At 44.1% G+C, this 19,558-nt stretch overlaps 1 protein-coding gene across 3 annotated transcripts in view; it reads left to right on the top strand.

Moving 5' to 3' along the window:
• The window catches only part of LOC114696512 (minichromosome maintenance complex component 3 associated protein), a 55,556-nt gene extending 40,389 nt beyond the window's left edge, over positions 1–15,167 (top strand). For all 3 annotated transcript variants that reach the window (XM_028874282.2, XM_028874280.2, XM_037200115.1), the window contains exons 22-29: positions 2,565–2,823; positions 3,036–3,133; positions 4,180–4,570; positions 5,191–5,448; positions 6,359–6,488; positions 9,234–9,437; positions 11,230–11,386; positions 14,878–15,167. In XM_028874282.2, the coding sequence (XP_028730115.1) occupies positions 2,565–2,823; positions 3,036–3,133; positions 4,180–4,570; positions 5,191–5,448; positions 6,359–6,488; positions 9,234–9,437; positions 11,230–11,386; positions 14,878–15,036 (1,656 nt within the window). In that variant the 3' untranslated portion in view covers positions 15,037–15,167. The remainder of the gene's footprint in view (positions 1–2,564; positions 2,824–3,035; positions 3,134–4,179; positions 4,571–5,190; positions 5,449–6,358; positions 6,489–9,233; positions 9,438–11,229; positions 11,387–14,877) is intronic.
• Positions 15,168–19,558: the final 4,391 nt, after the last annotated feature.

The raw sequence follows: 19,558 nt of genomic DNA, 5'->3' as shown, positions 1-19,558 counted from the left end.
GGCACACAGCAGAAGCAAGACCGTATACTTGACAGCCAAGAAACAGAAGAGAAGAGAGGGAGGCTGACATGTCTCCAGTGACCTAGAATCTCCACCAGACCCCAATTCTTCAGGACTCCACCATCCCCCAGTAGTGCTAGGCTGGAGACCAAGCTTTAAATTCATGGGCTTCCGAGGGGCATCAAGATTCAGACTACAGCATGGAGCCCTGGCTACCACAGACCTCCTTGAGAACATGATACAAGCTATATTATAACTTTGTATTTTATTTTTTGCTTGACTCAAGGTGTCACCTCTGTCCAAATAGCATACCTTAGAGCCATTTTCTTGAATGAACACTTATCCCTGTTACTCTACTTCTGACTCTTTCATCTCGAGAAGCGTCTTAGTATCCCTATGCCACTTAGACACAATATTCTCACTGTGTCTGTTTTACCAAGAGAAATAGTTAAGTTTCCCAGCACTGTGTACTTCCTATGCTGTGGCTCTGCTCATCAGGCCCCTGAGTTTGAAGTAACTTGTGCATATAGCGTGCTTAGAGCAACGCCTGGCAGACACCTGGGGCTTGTCTGTTGTTGGTGTTGGCAGCAGTAGCAATAGTGTTCCTTGGTTTAGTCCCTTGCCTGACAGTATGGTGTCCTCTAGCTGCTTCTGAGGAAAGGGTATGTAGGAGGGAAGTTTTCTGACTCCTTTCCTCTCTGAAAATACACTTAGTTCATCTTCTCCTTTTCTATTGTTGCTCAGCTAGGTTTGTAGAATTGTAAGTAGAAAATTATTTCACTTCTTGTTAGTATCCACCACTGCTGTTGTGATTGTCCTTGGGAACCTTTTCTTTCTGTCCACGGGGTTCTGAAAACTGGCTCTGAAGTGCCAAGTGTGCCAGATTCCCTCATTCATTGTGTGAGCTTAGCAGGTCCTTGAGGTTGGCGACTTCATTTTTGGGCAGTGGTGGAAATGAACCCGGAGCTGCATGCATGCTAGGAAAGTGCTCTGCCTCTGAGCTGCACACCCAGGCCTTTCTAAGGAGTTTGTAGGTCTTAAGGGTCTTAGTGAGTTTTCGGAGCTGCCTTGAACTTGTGGTCTCATTGCCTCAGCTCCCCTGAGTAGCAGCTCTGATTATAGCCAGTTTTAGGCATGTAGTCTCCTGACATGGAGACCTATTTTACTTCTGGGTCAATTTTGTGGGGTTTTGTTTGTGTTTGTTTTGCTTTTTAAGTTGCAGTAAAAAATGATAGGTGTCATTTTAATGTTCTATATGTAGATATCATTGTACTATTTATATTTGCCCCATTTGACTCCCTTCCTCTTCCCTAATAGTCCCTCATGATGCCTGCTCTTCTTTCCTTTACCTTTTTATTAGACAGATGTTGAACGACATGAATTGATCCTCTGAACATCTTTTTATAAAAAAAAAAAATCTTATTTATTTTTATTTTATGTGCATTGGTGTTTTCCCTGCATGTATGTCTGTATGAGGATGTCAGATTCCCTGGAAATGGAGTTACAGACGGTTGTGAGCTGCCATGTGGGTGCTGGGGATTGAACCTGGGTCCTCTGGAAGTGTAGCCAGTGTTCTTAACTACTGAGCCATCTCCCCAGCCCGATCCTCTGAACATCTTATTCTTTCTACCCTGTGTCTGTCTTGTGTCTATATATTGTATTCTGAAAGATAGTCTTGGTAAAGCACATTCACCAGATGTATCCCCTTATTTCTGGAGGGGTCTAGTGCTTTTGGGTCTAAGGATCTAGATGTTAAGAGCTTCAGCTGTCTCCTCTGGGTCTCTTTTATATTGGAAGCTTTCTTCAGACATCTTAGCTGAAGCTGGCTGGCTGAACCTGAACAGGGCCCTTAAAAGTTGCCAGAAGCTCTGTTTGTGTAGGAGTAGATGGTCACTGAATGGCAAGCAGACCTTCAGAGGGGGATTCCCAGATGTCTGGATCTGGGTATCCATTCTGTGAGCTATTCAGTTTCTAGAAAAACCTCATTCCATTCCTCCCCAATGAAGCTGCTAGTACTCAGCTAGCAGTGTCAGGGTCAGAGGTGACCAGTACCCCTGTAGCCTTGTCGTGGCTTCCTCTACATCATTTATCCAGAGATTGGTCCCATTTCCTCAATGCTGTTAAGACATATGCCTGAATCTCTTGTCTGCTGTAGGCTTGTTTCATTACGGATTGAACCTCTTTATACTTGTTCAGACTTGTTAAGATTACAGTTAGGTGGTCAAACATAAATGTAGCTGGAGGCTTTTCTATCTGTTGACTAGGCAGTTTCATGGTCTCATGGGGGGCTGGCCCAGCTGTGTCTTTTTTTTTTTTTTTTTTTTTGAGGCAGGGTTTCTTTATGTAGAATTCACTGTGTAGATCAGGCTGACCTCGAACTCACAGGGATCCTGCCTGCCTCTGCCTCCTGAGTGCTGGGATTAAAGGCTACCATCCCTGGCCCAGCTTTGTCTTTGAAGGATTCTCAGGGCGCAGTGAATGCATGATGAATGGAACACTTTAGTTGTTCTTGCTATGTCTTGTTCTCTGGTACAGTCATCCTGATGTCTTTGATTCCGTTGCAGGTGGCCCATGGCACCCTTAGTGACAGTGTCCTTGATGCTGTGAAGAAACGGAAGGACCTGTTGGGAGCCAGTGGGCTCATGCTGCTGCTTCCTCCCAGAGTGAAGAGTGAGGACGTAGCAGAGGAGGATCTGTACTGGCTGTCGGCTCTGCTGCAGCTCAAGCAGCTCCTCCAGGCCAAGCCCTTCCAGCCTGCACTTCCACTGGTGGTTCTCGTGCCCAGCTCTAGAGGAGACTCCATGGGGAAGGAAGTAGAGGATGGTTTGTGCAAGAAGTCTCATTCATGGTGTTCATTTTCAATAAGTGGGTGGAGCTTGGGTTTGATGGATGGCAGGCAGTGCAGGGTTGGGAACCTTGGAGGCTAGAACCTAATTTGTTCTGTCCACTGTGTGGTGGGCCAAGACTAGCCCTGGGATGTGTCACAGATGCAAGTGAGTGTTATTACATGGGACCTTCCTCTTTTTCTCTTAAAGGTCTGATGTTACAGGATCTGGTTTCAGCTAAGCTGATTTCAGATTACATTGTTGTTGAGATTCCTGACTCTGTTAATGATTTACAAGGCACAGTGAAGGTAAAGTTCCATCATTTTAAAGGTCTATTGGCTTACTTATTTTTCCCTCTTCTGATCTATCTTGAATTTTATATGGGTGGTTTGGTTGGTTGGTTGGTTGGTTGGTTTTTGAGACAGTATCATGTAGGGCAGACTAGCCCCAAATTTACTAGGTAGCCAGGGTCATCTAGAGCTGATCATTCTGCCTGTTCTTCTTCTGTTGGGATTATAGGCATGTACCATCATGTCCAGCTTATATTAGGAATTTCCATTTTAATTGCATATTTTATACATACATATACCTTTCTAAAGATACAGGCAGGAATAAAAATAAAATTTAAAAAATGCCCATAGTTATGCTTTCAAATAATATATTAAATTGCTCACATAAGTTTTTTGACTTTGCTTTTATGAATTTAAAATGTCTTATATCTGAATGTCATATTTATCTAATTTTTTTGTAGTGATTGCTCTTAGAAAATATAAAGAAATAATATTACTTGAGATTTCCTAAAAAGGTCTGCGGAAAATTATTTAGGAAAAGAAGTATAGGGATTAATAAAACTAACTATATGGCCTGAGGATGTAGCTCAGTGGTACAACACCCACTTGCCATCTAAAAGGTCCTAGGTTGTATCTCCAGCACTATATGAAAACAAAACAAAACCAAGTACTACAGGAAGAGCTAACTGCAAGTTGTGAAGCATCCTGGAATTCAGAGAAGCTGCTAATTCTAGGAATAAGGCAGTGTGCTCTGCTTCAGTGGGTGAAGGAAGACCTGGTGAGGTCCTAGGTCCTCCCAGGAGGGCTCTGCAGCCTCTACTTCCTAGCTGGATAATACTCATGGGACTCCTCTTTGGTACCTCTGTGAGGCGTATCTCCAGGGCTCTAGAAATCCAAACTCAAGTGCAGAAGGGGCTTGTGCCCCTTCTCTGCAGTGGCTGAGATTTTGTTCTTGTGATACTTTTCTTCTACAGCCATGGGAAGAAGGCTAAGCCCCTTTAGAAAACTGTTTTTCAAAATGATCGAGTTGTTTGACTATCTCCCCCGATTGTCTTGTTCCTCAGGTTTCTGGAGCAGTCCAGTGGCTGGTCTCCCGATGCCCTCAAGCCCTAGACCTTTGCTGCCAGACCCTTATTCAGTATGTTGAGGATGGCATCAGCCGTGAGTTCAGTGGTCGCTTTTTCCACGACAGAAGAGAGAGGCGCCTGGGTGGCCTGGCCTCCCAAGAGCCTAGCACCATCATTGAGCTGTTCAATAGTGTGCTGCAGTTCCTGGCCTCTGTGGTGTCCTCTGAGCAGCTCTGTGACATCTCCTGGCCTGTCACGGAGTTTGCCGAGGTGGGGGGCAGCCAGCTGCTTCCTCATCTGCACTGGAACTCACCAGAGCATCTAGCTTGGCTGAGGCAAACCGTGCTTGGGTTCCAGCTTCCACAGATGGATCTTCCACCTGCAGGGGGTATGTACCCACTCTGCGGGAGGAGTGGAGGGCTACTCCTGTTCCCTTGGTGTTTTAGTGACACTCTACCAGGTGGTGGGTTCCAGTGGGAAATTCACAGTCCACCTCTACTGTGCACCCACCTACACCAGCCTTTGGGTTCTGGGTTAGAAGAGAACAGGGTTTTATGGAGTGGGAGCTGTTGGCCTTTCTCCACGACAGTCCCGAGACTATCCTACCTGTCCCACAGGTCCCACTCACCAGAAGAGATGGGCTAGCTGAGATGCACGAGGCTTGTGTGACTGGCTCTGAGCTGCTGATGCTGCTAGGGCCACAGCACTTAGGTGCTGGCTTATGTCAATGTTCCTTTAAAGCCTGACTGTGCCGGGGGGATGAGGCCTGTGGTCTGTTTGATGCAGACTCCACAGGTAGCCCAGGCTGGCTCAAACCTGTGTTCTTTCCTATTTTAATGGCACTGGGAAGGAGGGAGCCTGCTTACTATTTAGCTGGCAGAGCTTGGATCCTTACGTACATATTCTCCATATTTCTTAACTACACAGTAGCCCTCTAGTAAGGAAACAGAGCATTAATAATAGTTCATGTTCACTGATTCTTGGTCAAACCTGTAACTTTCTCTGCAGCGCCCTGGCTCCCTGTGTGTTCCATGGTCATTCAGTATACCTCCCAGATTCCCAGCTCATGCCAGACGCAGCCTGTCCTCCAGTCCCAGGTGGAGAACCTGCTGTGCAGAACATACCAAAAGTGGAAGAGCAAGAGCCTCTGTCCAGGCCAAGAGTTGGGGCCTTCGGTTGCTGAGATCCCATGGGATGACATCATCACCTTATGCATCAATCACAAGCTGAGGGACTGGACACCTCCCAGGCTCCCCATCACAGCAGGTGGTTGTCACTCAGTGTCATAGGGGCTGGGTCTTCATGAGACTTTCCTGCTTGGATTTTAACAAAAGAGGGAGTTGAGTTTGTGTTTGCTTTTTTTCTAAATACGGTCTCACTAAGTAGCTTTGACAAGCTAGGAACTCACTAAGTAGATAGGCTGGGCTGGCTTCGAACTTAGATCCACTTGCTTCTGCCTCCTGTGTAGCGAGATTAAAGGGTGTGCATTACCGTCTCTGGCTGAAAGTTGTTTTCTTGATACTCTTTCTTTTCCCTGTGTCCCATCTTCCCTTTCCTCAGCACTTCTCTTTAAGGGCAGTGATTGCCAGGGGACTTAACTTAGGGAAGAGCTAAGGTTTGACTGGGCATGGTGGTCCATGTCTTTAATCCCAACATTCAGGAGGATCTCTGTGAGTTTGAGGCTAGCCTGGTCTACATAGCAAGTTATAGGACATCCAGGACTACATAGAGACACCCATTCTCAAAAAACAATGCCAGGCATGGTAGTACACATCTTAATTCCAGCACCTCGGAGGCAGAGGCAGTCAGATCTCTTGAGTTTAAGGCCAGCCTGGTCTATAGAGTGAGTTCTAGGGCAGCCAGGGCTACACAGAGAAACCCTGTCTTGAAAAAAACAAAACAAAACAAAAAACAATAGATTTAAAATAATTTAAATCTAATTAATTAATTTAAAATAATTAAAAAAAAACAATAAATTTGAAAAGGTTCTAGGAGAGCATAAACTCCATTCCCTGAAATAGGCATCCTAGGTTATTACTTAGAGGGGTTCCCTGGCTCTGAGAGTTCTTCCTAGCCCTTCCATAGTCTGCATGAATGAATAATGAAGCATGCATGAATATACATATATATGGATATTTACATACATTTTAAATCTGTTTTTGTGCTGTTTTCTCAGAGGCGCTGAGTGAAGATGGTCAGATATGTGTTTATTTTTTCAAAAATTGTTTAAGAAAATATAATGTTCCGCTGTCATGGGAACAAGCCAGAATGCAGACACAGAGGGAACTACAGCTGAGTCCAAGACGGTGAGGTCCATGTTCAGTGTGTGTTTCTGTCACTGTTGTAAGCCATATTGTACCACATCAAGAACACTAAACCTATCCTGTTATGGACCAGTTCTGATAACTCTGCAAGGCACAAGGCATTCCCACAGCATAGACACATTTTAGAGCAGTTACAGGTACCTCCCTCCATTTATCAGATGAACTCAGGTTAACCCTAATTGGAGAAAGCAGAAAAAAAAGCTAGTTTCTCATCTCATAAACCTAGTTCATAGACACCAAATGCATTCCTAAGTAGCCTTTGCCCCAGGATAAACAGTTTCAGCAGTAGAAATGTGTTAATAAAATTTGCTGCTACAAGAGCAAAGCAGGTGGTCATTTCAGAAAGTGATGAAATCATTTTTTAAATTTTGTATTTATTTTGTACATATGGATGTTTTGCCTACATGTATGGCAATGCATCACTTGCATGCCACCGTTGTATTCCCTAGAACTGAAGCTACAGACGGTTGTAAGCTATGTGCAGGTGCTGGGAATAGAACCTGGGTTCTTTGGAAGAGCATCCCGTGCTGTCAACTGCTAGTTCATCTCTGGGACCCCCAAAGTGAACTTCATAACTTAAACTCAGGGTCAGGTAGATGCTCAGCAGGTGAAGGTACTTGCTGTTTGAGCCTGGCATCCTGAGTTTGAACCCTGGTGTCCACTTCAAGTTGTAAGGAGAGGACTGACTCCACAAAATTGTTCTCTGACGTCTTCATGTGTACCGTGATACTTGCTAGGCTACTGACTTACTTTCATTTCTATTGCTGTGGTAAAATACTCAAAGAAACTTGAAGAAAGGAGTCATCTTAACTTCCTATTCCAGATTACAATTTATCACTTGGGGAAGTCAAAGCAGGAACTTGAAGCAGCCAGTCACAGTTAGGAGCAAAGAATGAATGCATGCATGTTGATTCCTTCAGTAGAGTGGTGCTGCACATGGTGGGTTGAGTCTTCCCACTGATGGAATCAAGACAGTCCCCCACAGACATGTCTACAGACCAACTTGTTCTAGACAGTCCTTCTTGAGACTCTCTTCCCAGAGGAGTCTGCATTGGCTCAAACTGACAGTTCAAACTAATCACCACAGCTACCTACCATCAAGCTGACAAAACAAACACCCCAGTAAAATAAAAGCAACAACAACAGAATCGTGTTCTTCAGTACATTAGACACGAAAGCCAGAACCAGCCTGTGCTGTCCATGTGGTCACTAACAGTGGTTAAGAACACTTGCTCTTGCAGAGGACCTAGGTTTGATTCCCAGCCCCCATACGGTGGTTCACAACCACCCATAACTTCAGTTCCAGGGACCTGATGCTCTCTTCCAAACTCCTTGGGCACCAAGCACATACATAGTTAGTACACATATATACATACATACATACATACGTACATATGTACATAGGCCAAACTTGAGTGTTTGAGTACAGATAAAATAAACCTAAAAAAAAAAAAACTGCTTATAGCCTTAGTATATGGAGCTGAAGAGGTGGCTCAGTAGTTAAGAGCATTTGTTGCTCTTCTGGAGAACTCAAGTTTGATTTCCAGCACCCATGACGGTCCTCTGTAGTTGTTTTACTCTTTGAGGGGCCCAGCTCCCAAATAAATACACACAGAGACGTATTACTACTTATGAATGCCTGGTCTTAGCTTGGTTTATTTCTAGCCAGCTTTTCTTAAATTATCCCATCTATCTTTGCCTCTGGACTTTTACCTTTTTCTATTTCTGTAATATCTTTCTTTTTTCTTACTTTGTTGCTGTCTGTGTAGCTGGGCGACTGACCCCTGATGTCCTCCTTTCCTCCTTTTCTTGCTCCTTGATCTTTTTCTCCCAGATTTCTCCTTCTATTTATCCTCTCTGCCTGCCAGCCCCACCTATTCTTTCTCCTGCCTTGCTATTGGCTGTTCAACTCTTTATTAGACCAATCAGGTGTTTCAGACAGGCACTGTAACACAGCTTCAGAATTAAACAAATGCAACATCAAAGAATGCAATACACCTTTGCATTTTAAACAACTGTTTTATAGCATAAACAAATGTAACGCATCTTAAAATAATATTCAACAATCTGCAATCACCTGGAATTCCAGTTCTTGGGGATTTGATGCTCTCTTCTGGCCTCCATGGGCTCCTGCATGCTTGTGGTATACATAAACTCAACACAGGCCAATGTACATAGACATAAAATAAATCTTAAAACAAACACACGAGAGAGACAGGCAGGCAGGCAGACAGGTATAAGAAACAAAGCTCTAGATTGAAGCAGCTCTAAGAGCCCAGTGCCTCTAGGTAGTGCAGCTTGTGAAACCAATAATCTCTGTCTCTGTCTTTCTTTCTTTTGACTGTTTTTTTTTTTTGGAGACAGAGTCTTACTATGTAACCCTGGCTGGCCTGGAACTCATTATGTAGACCAGGCTGGCTTTGAACACAGAGAACTGTCTGTGCTTCCCAAGTGTTGGGATTGAAGGCACACGCCACCGTGCCTGGCCAGCAGTGTCTCTTGATGTGTGAGAATCACTGTGTAGCACATAGTACCAGAGCTGCCATCTTGTTGCTATACTCTCTGACTTGAGGAAGTCCAGGGCGGGCACAGGGCTGACATGGGCATAGACCACCCAGTAGAGTACATGCATCTTGAGCTTTTGTCCATAGAGGGAACACGTGTCCAGCTGTGTCTGTGTGCTTTGCATCTGTCTTGACCAGAAGGACTCCACACTTGTGCTTTCAGTTCGGGGATGAAGTCTTTTCATCCTTCTACAAGCAGTTTTTCTACTCCACTGCCTCACGTGCTCCATAAACGGAAGAAAAATGAAGAGAGTGGCCGAGAGGGGGCGCTGAGCACAGAGGATCTGATGCGCGGAGCTTCTGCAGAAGAACTGCTGGCACAGTGTCTGTCCAGCACTCTGCTGGAGGAGAAGGAAGAGAACAAGAGGTGAGTGTCCCCTTCCTGTGCATGTGTGCCCTTCTTTCCGCTTCTCGAAGGACAGGGCGACTGCTATTGGTGAAGTCAAGACAGCCAGGGGTAGAGAGGAGCAGCTGGGCCAGCTAGGGTTATTGTAATGATGAGACTTTAGTTCAGAAAAGAAAAGGAAGGAAGGAAGGAAGGAAGGAAGACATTTATAAAGTAAAAGCTTGGAAGTAGAGGAATGGCTCAGGTTAAGAGCACTTTGCTGCAGCCGGGCGGTGGCGGCACACACCTTTAATCCCAGCACTCGGGAGGCAGAGCCAGGCGGATCTCTGTGAGTTCCAGGCCAGGCACCAAAACACCACAGAGAAACCCTGTCTTGAAGAAGACCCAGTTTTGGTATCCACACCCACATCAAATGGCTCATAACTATCTGTAACTCCAGCTCCATGGGATCTGACTTCACTGAGCACTCATGCATACTCACAGATGTACACACACACACACACACACACACACACACACACACACACACACACACACACCCCTATACATAATTAGAAATAATTTTGTTTTTGATATCCACCCCCCCCCCCCACAGGATTGTGTAGCTCTGGCTGCCCTGGAACTAGCTCTGTAGACCAGGCTGGCCTCGAACTCACAGAGATCCACCTACCTCTTCCTCCCAGGTGCTGGGATCAAAGGCGTGCGTCACCACTACCCAGCTCTGAAAATAATTTAGCTTCATATCCTATGGCTTCCCTTGGCTGGTGGCTTAGCTCGCCTCTGCTTCTTCCAGGCTTTCAATAAACTCTTAAAAGATGACTATGCTCTAGATAGAATAGAATAGAATGTTTCTAGGTTTTATCACTTGAAATTGGCTTCTTTGTTTATCATTTTAAAAGTCTGTGTTAAGTTTTCTAGAGGGAAATATGTGTAGCTAAGTCTACTTAGTAGCTTAGTCTACCATGACTGGCCACTGCCTTTTGGCCCTTGGGGAGCCTGAGGCTTTAGTGGATCTTTTCATACTAGGTGGGCAGGAGCTGGTTCAGACCCTCCTCTGCATAACTGACTCCACCCTCCTCTGCATAACTGACTCCCTTCCTCTTGTCCCTCCCTCCTCTGTCCTCACTGGATGCTCAGTTTTACTGAGAAACAGAAGTTCGTAAGGGCTGTCTTCCCACCACCACTGCCTGCCACACCTTCCAGCAGCGGAGTACTTAGGTGTCCGATTCACCTCCAGCCTACTCCCAGCACTCAACCTACAGGACTCTTGAGACATTGCCCTTCCCCAATAGATCATGCATGTCAGCACACGAACCTGCAGGCATACTGACCCATCTCTCTGATGTGGCCTCCTTGTCTCTAGTCACCCCTGCGGGCTTCTCCTTTAACAGTGAGACTCGATCAGAACAGCTGTGTTAGTCACTGTTCTGCCCCTTTTGTCTTTTGTAGCCTGCACACTTGAATCCCTGTCAGTGATCTCATCCTAGCTTCTCATCCTTGTTTCGAGCCCCCTCAGGGATTTTCCTGTTTTTCTTTAGCAGTCAGACCTACTCTCTGGACTTCATCTTTGCTTCTTTTGTGCCTACCCACTCCTCCATAATTTTATCCAGTTTCAAGAGCATTTGAATACTGTCAATCTTGTAATAAACCCCAAAATTCCACACCGTTGTCCTCTGACCTCCATGTGGGTATCCACATCTATACATGAACACACAGGGCAGTAAGTTTAATAAAAGTAAAATGAGCGGTAGTTACAGTTTTGCTTTTTTCTGTGCTCTGATGTTTCTCATTTTGAGATCTCGTACTGTTTCAGGTTTGAAGATCAACTTCAGCAGTGGTTGTCTCAAGACTCTCAGGCCTTCACAGAGTCAACTCGCCTTCCTCTCTACCTTCCTCAGACACTCATATCTTCCCCTGACGCTATCAAAACTCCGACTGCTGTGAAAACATCTCCAACAAGAAGTCCTCAGGTGAGAACGGGGTGCACTTGGCATGTACAGAATTAAAGACTGAGAGAAGGTGCCAGCCTCAGTGGACCATACCTTTAATCCCAGAACTCCAGGAGTCTGAGGCCAGCCTGGTCTACACAGTGAGTTCCAGGCCAGTCAGGGCTACACAGTAAGACTGAGAGACTGTGTTAGATTCATCATGTGATGCATTAACACATGGAAGTTAGACCTTTAAAACTTGATATGCCAGTGTTACTGAGAGCCAATTATTTCTGAGTTCCTACCTGTGAAATAAATGGAGAGTAGACCTTAACACAATAAACTGAATGTAGCTCAGTTGGGAGTGCTTACCAAACATGTAGAAAGCCTTGGGTTCATTCCCTAGTGCTGAATAAACTGCTTACCTAAAAGCCAGTGTTGAAGGCAGGAGGATCAATAGTTCAGGCTCATCCTTGGCTACATAGTTCACTGAAACAAAGAATGAAACAAAAAAGAAAGAACCGAGCAAAACCGTACTAATGATGTGCATTAAACAGAGAGTAACCAAGGCAGGTCTTAGCTACTTTGCTATAGCTGGTAAGACACCATGGCCAAAAGTAACTTGGGGAGGAAAGGCCTGATTTCACTTCCACATCACAGTTCATCAGCAGAGGCAGTCAGGGCAGCAGCCTGGAAATAGGAACTGGTGCACAGGCCGTGTACAAATGATGCTCACCAGCTTGCTCCTCGTGGTTTGCTCAGCTTGCTTATAGTACCCAGGACTGCCAGCCCAGGGATGGCACCACCCACAGTGAGCTGGGCCTTCCCCCATCAATCAAGAAAATATACGTCGGGCCAATGTGATGGAGGCATTTTCTCAATTTGGAGGGGGTTCCTTCCTCCAAAATTGGCTAGATTATGCTAAGTTGACATAAAGCCAGCACAATTGACACTTGTCAGCTTGACACAAGCCTACTGCTATTCAAGTAGGACCTTTGCTCTTTGATTTCCCCAACCAAGATTTCATGTTAATATTAATACCACAGTCTGTAACATGTCAACATTCAAAAGTCTCACCGTCTTTAAAGATTTAAACACTTGCCGGGTGGTGGTAGCATACACCTTTAATCCCAGAACTCAGGAGGCAGAGGCAGGTAGATTTCTGGTCTACAGAGTGAGTCCCAGGACAGCCAAGACTACCCAGAGAAACCCTGTCTCAAAACAAACAAACAAACAAAAAATATTTTAACGTTTTTAAAACCTTTAAAAGTTCTGTCTCTAAACTATCTAAAGACTCTCTAAAATACCCAGAATCTCTGTAAAATATATAAAGTTTCTGTAAATATCCAGTCTTCAAAATACTCTGAAAGGTACGAGTCTCTGAACTATGGGCACTCATAAAATAGGAAATAAGTTATGTACTCCTTATTCCAAGAAGGAAGAATAAGGGCACAGTCAAAATTGTCAGGTGAACCCAGAGTCCCGACAGTGAAAGCTTGCTGTCAGACTTCTGGCATTCACTCACAATCTTCTGAGCTCCTTGGAAGTGCTTAGACAGCTGTCCACAGCACATGCAGCTTGTCTCGGAGGCTCAGGCTGGCTCCACTCCACAGCTGCTGCTGACCCTGGTGGTCATCTCCACAGTGTTTGGGTCTCCACTGGAGCCGGGCTGCTCCTTCACCAACAACTTCTCTTGGGCTCTCTTCAGGGACTCTAACCCTGCCACATGGTACCAAGCCTTATCTCACCATAACCCCTTCAATCCTGGGCCTTCTACTGTGGTTGAGAGCACCAGTGGCCTGCCCTGGCCTCTCACTGTGCCAAGCCTCAGCTGCTCTTCATGACCCCTTCATGCCTTTAAACAGTACGACCTAGGAGAGTCTTACACTACCAAGTTCAGCTGCCAACATGAGATGCAGCCTCAGCTCCCTCTGGACCACAGCTTCTGTGTGCTGATCCTGAGTAAACACTTCCCAGAAGATTTCATCTCAATGAAGCTGGTCTCTTCTTAATCACAGCTGATTCTTCAGCCCCAGCTGACCAACATCCATTGTCCAGCAAAGCAGAGGTTTCACTCTATTATACAGGCAACCCTAATAGAGTATTTGAGGGACTCACGAACTTTCCTCTCCAGCTTCACAAGCTAGGCTTTCATCTGCACTACTCTCAGGGTTATTTTCCAAGTTCCCAAAGCAGTTCATTAAACTCCGGACACAAAGGCTTTTCTAGTCCAAGTCCCAGAGTATTTCCACAATCCTCCAAAAATTATAAGGTCACATCTGTCACAGCAATATCCCCAGGCCTGGTAACTAATTTCTTAATTAGGGTTTCTGTTGCAGTTTTATAGTCATAAGACACCATGACCATAAGCAATGTGGGGGAGGAAAGGATTTATTTCCACTTCAGTTTGTAGTCCATCATCCAAGGAAATCAGTGTAAGAACTCACCCAGGGCAGGAACCTGGAACCTGATACAGAAGCCATGGAGGAAGCAAGCTGCTTCCTGGCTGCTTCCATGGCTTGCTCAGCCTGCTTTCTTATAGAACTCAGGACCCACAATGAGCTGGGTCCACCCCCATCAATCACTAAATAAGAAAATATCCTACAGGCTTGCCTGTAGACCAGTCTTGAAGGGACATTTTCTCAGTTGAGGTCCCCTCTTCCATAATAACATTAGCTTAAAACCAACCAGCACAAAAAGGAACAATAACTCCTGTCTGTGGGACCACAAAACGCTGAACCTTGGCATTGACCAGACTCAATTCTGCTCTTAACTCTTCATAGGGAAAATTAATAAATGGAGAAGGTAAGCTCACAGAAGTCAATTACACCTTAGAATAGTTTTTCAAAGCCAGTTCTTCTGGGCTCCGAAGTCTCTCCATGTTTTTTTGGGGGGCTAAGAAAGCAGAAGCAGCTTAATGGAAGATACATGCTGTAGGACAGGTGAGGTGTTTCTGGAGTGGGTTAGGAAGCTTCTTGATAAGGAAGGCTGGTAAATTAAGACAACATACTGCTTCCACTCGTAAGTTTGGTTAATACTTTAAAGTAGTCTTCGTTTTGACTTACTGTGAGATATGGTGATGTATACTTGTACTTTGGAGATGGAAGCAGGAAAATCATGAGTTCAAGGCCAGTCTCTACTACATAGCAAGTTTGAGGCTATTCCAAACTACATTCAAGCCTTTTTCAACACCAACACCACCACACACACACACACACACACACACAATATTTATACTTTTTGACTAATTCTCTCTAAAGAAATTGACAGATCATTACAAAATTTAATGTACAAATGTTTCACTGTGGTATTGATTATATGTATAATCAACAAATGTCCCAAGGTGGGAGCCTGGTTCACCAATCAGTCCATAGAATACTGGCTCTTTATGTGTAGTAGATGAAGCTAGAAAAAGGTAAGCTAGGTTTCAAGTGGGGGTTCTGTTGAGTCCAACAGGCTCCAATGATGTAAACATGAATCAGATGTAATGTCTTCACAGATAACTACTTTTGGCTTCTCTTTTATTCATCTAGAATGCAGGTGCAGGAGAGCAATTACAGTTCTCGGAGGCATCGGACATGTCTCTAACTGGAAGGCTGAAGTACCTGGAAAGGCTGATCCAAAGTTCAAGGGAAGAGGAAGTTGCCTCTGAGCTCCATCTTTCTGCACTGCTGGACATGGTGGACATTTAACAATCTGAAACAAGAAGTGTTGTTTCCTTCATATCATTTGTTTTTATTCAAATTATGTTATGCTCAGATGCTTCATGTCCTGTTGGAAATGAGATTATTAATTATGCAAATAAACCATTTGAATCATCTGAGGTCCTTAGTTTTTGAATGAAAGGCTGTGTGATGTCTTTAATAGTATTTGGTTTTTTTATCTTATTAGACTGTCACTCCCCAGGAAATACTCTAAGGAAGTTTTTATAACTTTCTGGTTTTCTATACAAACACATTTTGAGAATTTCATGTATAAATATACTGTATTTACATCATTTCTACTCCTCCCCCCTGCACACTCTGGAATTCATGACCTATTCTACTATAATTGTTTTATACACACACACACACACACACTCACACATGCATAGTGTCTCTTCAAAGCAATAGAACCCCTAACTAAGATACATAAATACATACATACATACATACATACATACATACATACATACGTACATCTTGGAAGATGTGTATAGGTACACATAATGTAGGCAGATTGTTTTTTGAGAGTGTAGTATACATGAGGGCATGATGAAAGTCTAGAGGAACTAGTTGGAACAGGGCAGCAGGCTCAAACTATATTCAGAAGGCCATGAGACTCAGTTGTGGAAGAACATTAGGCAGAAGTGACCTGCTCTTATTTACTCTTAAAAATAGCATATGGAAGCCAGCAGTGGTGGGGCACACCTTTAATCCCAGCACTCAGGAGGCAAAGGCAGGTGGATCTCAAAGTTCAAGGCTAGCCTGGTTTACAGAGCAAGTTCCCAGAACAGCTGTTACATAGAGAAACCCTGTCTCAAAAAAACCAAAACATGTAGAAAAGGTTGAAGAGATGGTAGTTAAGAACACTTGTGAGAGAAGAAGGAAAAAAAAAAAAGGAACAGTTGTTCTTGCAGAAGACCTGGTTTTGGTTTCCAGCACCCAACCATCTGGAACTCCAGTTCCAGGAGATCTGACACCCTCTGTTGACCTCTGCAGGCACCATGCATGTGGTGCACTACATAAATGCAAAACATCCATTCACATAAAATTGCATTTTCAAGGAAGGAAAGGAAGTATTAATAAACTTGGTGAAGTTCACCTTTCTTAAATTGTGCACTAGACATTTTCAGATGATCACCCTATAGCTCCCAATATTATACTCAAGAAGAGTACTTAATATCTCTGGTTCTCTTCAAACCTCGGACACAGATGATGACCCTGCCACCACACCTGGTTCTTGTTTAGTTCGCTGAGGAAGAAAGCTCTAAGAAGGAAGCTTTTCTCACCATCATCAAAACCACCAGCAAGTCTCTCTCTTCCCCAAGCACACACTACATCTTTTGGCTTTAAAAACTTTTATTGTTGCCCGGTGGTGATGGCGCACGCCTTTAATCCCAGCACTCGGGAGGCAGAGGCACAGATCTCTGTGAGTTCTAGACCAGCCTGGTCTACACAGTGAGTTCTAGGATAGGATCCAAAAGCTACACAGAGAAACTCTGTCTCAAAAAAACCAACCAAACAAACAAACAAAAAAAACCCTAAAACTTGTATGTATTTTAATAACTTTATACTTTGTCTGTACATGTATGGGTAAGTGTGTGCTACAGTGCATGTGTGAAGATCAAGTTGTCCCTCTGACTTCCATACATGTGTGGTATACATCATAGGACAGTTCTCAGGATCAATTCTCCTTCCACCATATGGGATCTGGGAATTGAACTCTGATTATCAGGCTTGGAGGCAAGCACCTTACCCACTGCTGAGCCACCTTGCTGGCACAAATATATCTGTATGTGTGTGCACATGTGTGTGTGCACTTAAGGCCATGAAGGGCTCAGAGAACAACTTTTAGGAGCCAGTTCTCACCTTCCATCCTTGTTGAGGCAGGGGCTCTCATCTGTGGGACTGTACAGTGTATCCTAGGCTAACTGACCCTTGAGCTACCAGGCAATTCTTTTTTATTTTTATATTTATTTCATTTTATGTCTGCGTATTTTGCCTGCATGTATGCCTGTGTACCATGTGCATGCCTAGTGTCCATAGAGACCAGAGAGGGTGTGGGATCCCCTGGAGCTGGAGTTATATATGGTTGTAAGCTACCACCTGTGGGTTGGGACTCAAATCCAGGTCCTCTGGAAGAGCAGCTAGTGAGTGCTCTTAACCTCTCCAGTTCCTTCCAGGAAATTCTCTCATTTCCAATCTCATGATAGGAGTGCCAGGATTACAGATGCGCACCACTGCTTCCTGCCTCACGTGGGGTTGAGGGATCACACTCAAGCTGTAAGTCTGTGTATCAAGTGCTTTTACCTGCTGAGCCATCTCATCAAGTTTTCCCCCCTCAGTGATTCATTGTTTATCAATAAAGACTTGCTGTTATTTTTTAAATGCTCATTTAATGTGTATGTGTCACTTTTCTATTGCTGTAATAAGGCACCATGACACAGGCAACTTATAAAAAATCATTTATTTGGGGCCTTTAGAGGGTTGGAGTCCATGACATCATAGCAGGGAACGTAGCACAGCAGTAGGCAGGCAGGCATGGTGCTAGAGCGGTAGCTGAGAGTTTACATCTTGATCCACAAGCAGGAGTCAGAGAGAGCTAACTGGGAATGGCCTAGTCTTTGAAACCTCAAAGCTCACCTGCAGTGTTATACCTCCTCCAACAAGGCCACACCTCCTGATCCTTCCCTAACAATCACACCAACAGGGGACCAAGTACTCAAACGCACACCTGGGGAAACTTGCAGTTTTCTCTTTCCATGTGGGTTCTGAATCAACCTAAAGCTTTTATGGTTGGTGGCAAGCATCCTATCTGTGAGCCATCCTGTAGGCTCCTTAATGTTACTCCTTAACTTTAATCATGACATTTTTTCCTACAATAAAAGACCATCATATCTTCCCTATAATATATATCATACATACATAGATACCTATATTTGCTTTACTAGTTGCCTCCTTGAACAGTTTAATAATGGCTGAGTCCAAAGTTCAGTATAACTAGATGTTTACCGTTAGCTGCTGGATCTATACTGATTTATGACTTTACTTCATTTTGGTACAATTTTGGCTTTTCCTGTCTTGTTTTATTTGCTCGTTTTTCTGTGTTCTTGTCACTACTTCACCCAAAACTCTCACTCCATCTAGCACAGTCATGTTTGTAAGGTAAAGTTCTTTTAGGCTGGCTGTCTAGTGAGCTCAAGGGTTTTGTTTCTGCCTTCCCCTTTCTCTTAAAGATGACCCTCTGGGAACCCTGTCTCTCTGTAATGGCTTGAACATTTCCTGGGTTTTGAATAATATTCTCTTCTTCCCTAGTTTGTTTTCTCATTTTATGAAACTCATGCTCTAGGAGCCTGCTGAGCTTTTACATCTAAAATGTTTTTATTTCTATCCTTATATTTGATTCAGTATTTCAGTGAGAATAACATTTTAGATGGGAAATCATTACCTTGTATTCTTGTTTGTTTTGTTTCTTGAAAAAAAAAAAGGTTTGAAACTTTAAAGATGTGTGTGTGTGTGTGTGTGTGTGTGTGTGTGTGTGTGTGTGTGTGTGTGTGTTGTGCATGATGTTTGAGGCATGCATGCAACCGAGTGCACATGGAGATCAGTGGACCACTTTGTGTAACTGGTTCTTTCCTCTACCCAAGCTTGCACATCAAGTACTTGTTACCCACTGAGTCATCTTGCAGGCCCTTTCTTGACATTTTTAAGATCACTTCAGGCGGTGGTGGGTAGACTTGGAGAAGTTGGGGGAATAACGTGAGGGGTGATTATGATCAAAACACACTGTATACATTTATGAAATTAAAATTTAAAATATTTTATTACACCTTTATCCACGATATTCTCAAATTTCTCAACTTCTTGCCCTTTATTAGTTTTTTTCTAATAAACAAATTTATTCTAAACATAATAGCTTAAAATGTGGAATCACCTGAGCAGCTTTTTCTTCACATTCCTCGTGGAGTTTAGTCAGGTAGTGGCTGAGGTGCAGCGCTGATGCTTGTTGGGCTTCATGTGCATACATGGGTAGAGGTGTTCTTGCACTGTTCTTCTGCTCCTGATGACAATGGAGCACTGTGTCAGTGAGCAAAGTCTGCCTGTTGACAGTTTTCTCCTAGATCCCAGTTACCAATGCTTGTAGGTCTTTTTTCTTTCTCCTTTTTGTGTGTGTATGTGTTCATGCGGTTATGTGTATGTGGATATGTGGATACATGTGGGCATCCATATGTGTATGAGGATCAGAGGCGGACACTGGGGTCTTCCTTTTTTTTTTTTTTTTTTTCTGAGATAGTGTTTGTCACTGAACCCAGAGCTAGCCAGCTCTTTTAGGCTGGCTGTCTAGTGAGCTCAAGGGTTTTGTTTCTGCCTCTCCAGCATTGGGTTTACAGACTGGTGCCACTCTGCTTGGCTCCCTTGTGCATGCTAGGGATCCAAGTACTGACTGAGCTATCTCATCAGCTCTTGCCTCCCTCTCTCCCCGCTCCTTCTCCCCCACCCCATCTTCCCCCCC

This window comes from Peromyscus leucopus, chromosome 16_21, assembly GCF_004664715.2.
Source record: "Peromyscus leucopus breed LL Stock chromosome 16_21, UCI_PerLeu_2.1, whole genome shotgun sequence".
Lineage (NCBI taxonomy): Eukaryota > Metazoa > Chordata > Mammalia > Rodentia > Cricetidae > Peromyscus > Peromyscus leucopus.
Note: the sequence above shows the minus strand (reverse complement) of the source record. Positions and strands in the feature narration are given on the sequence as shown.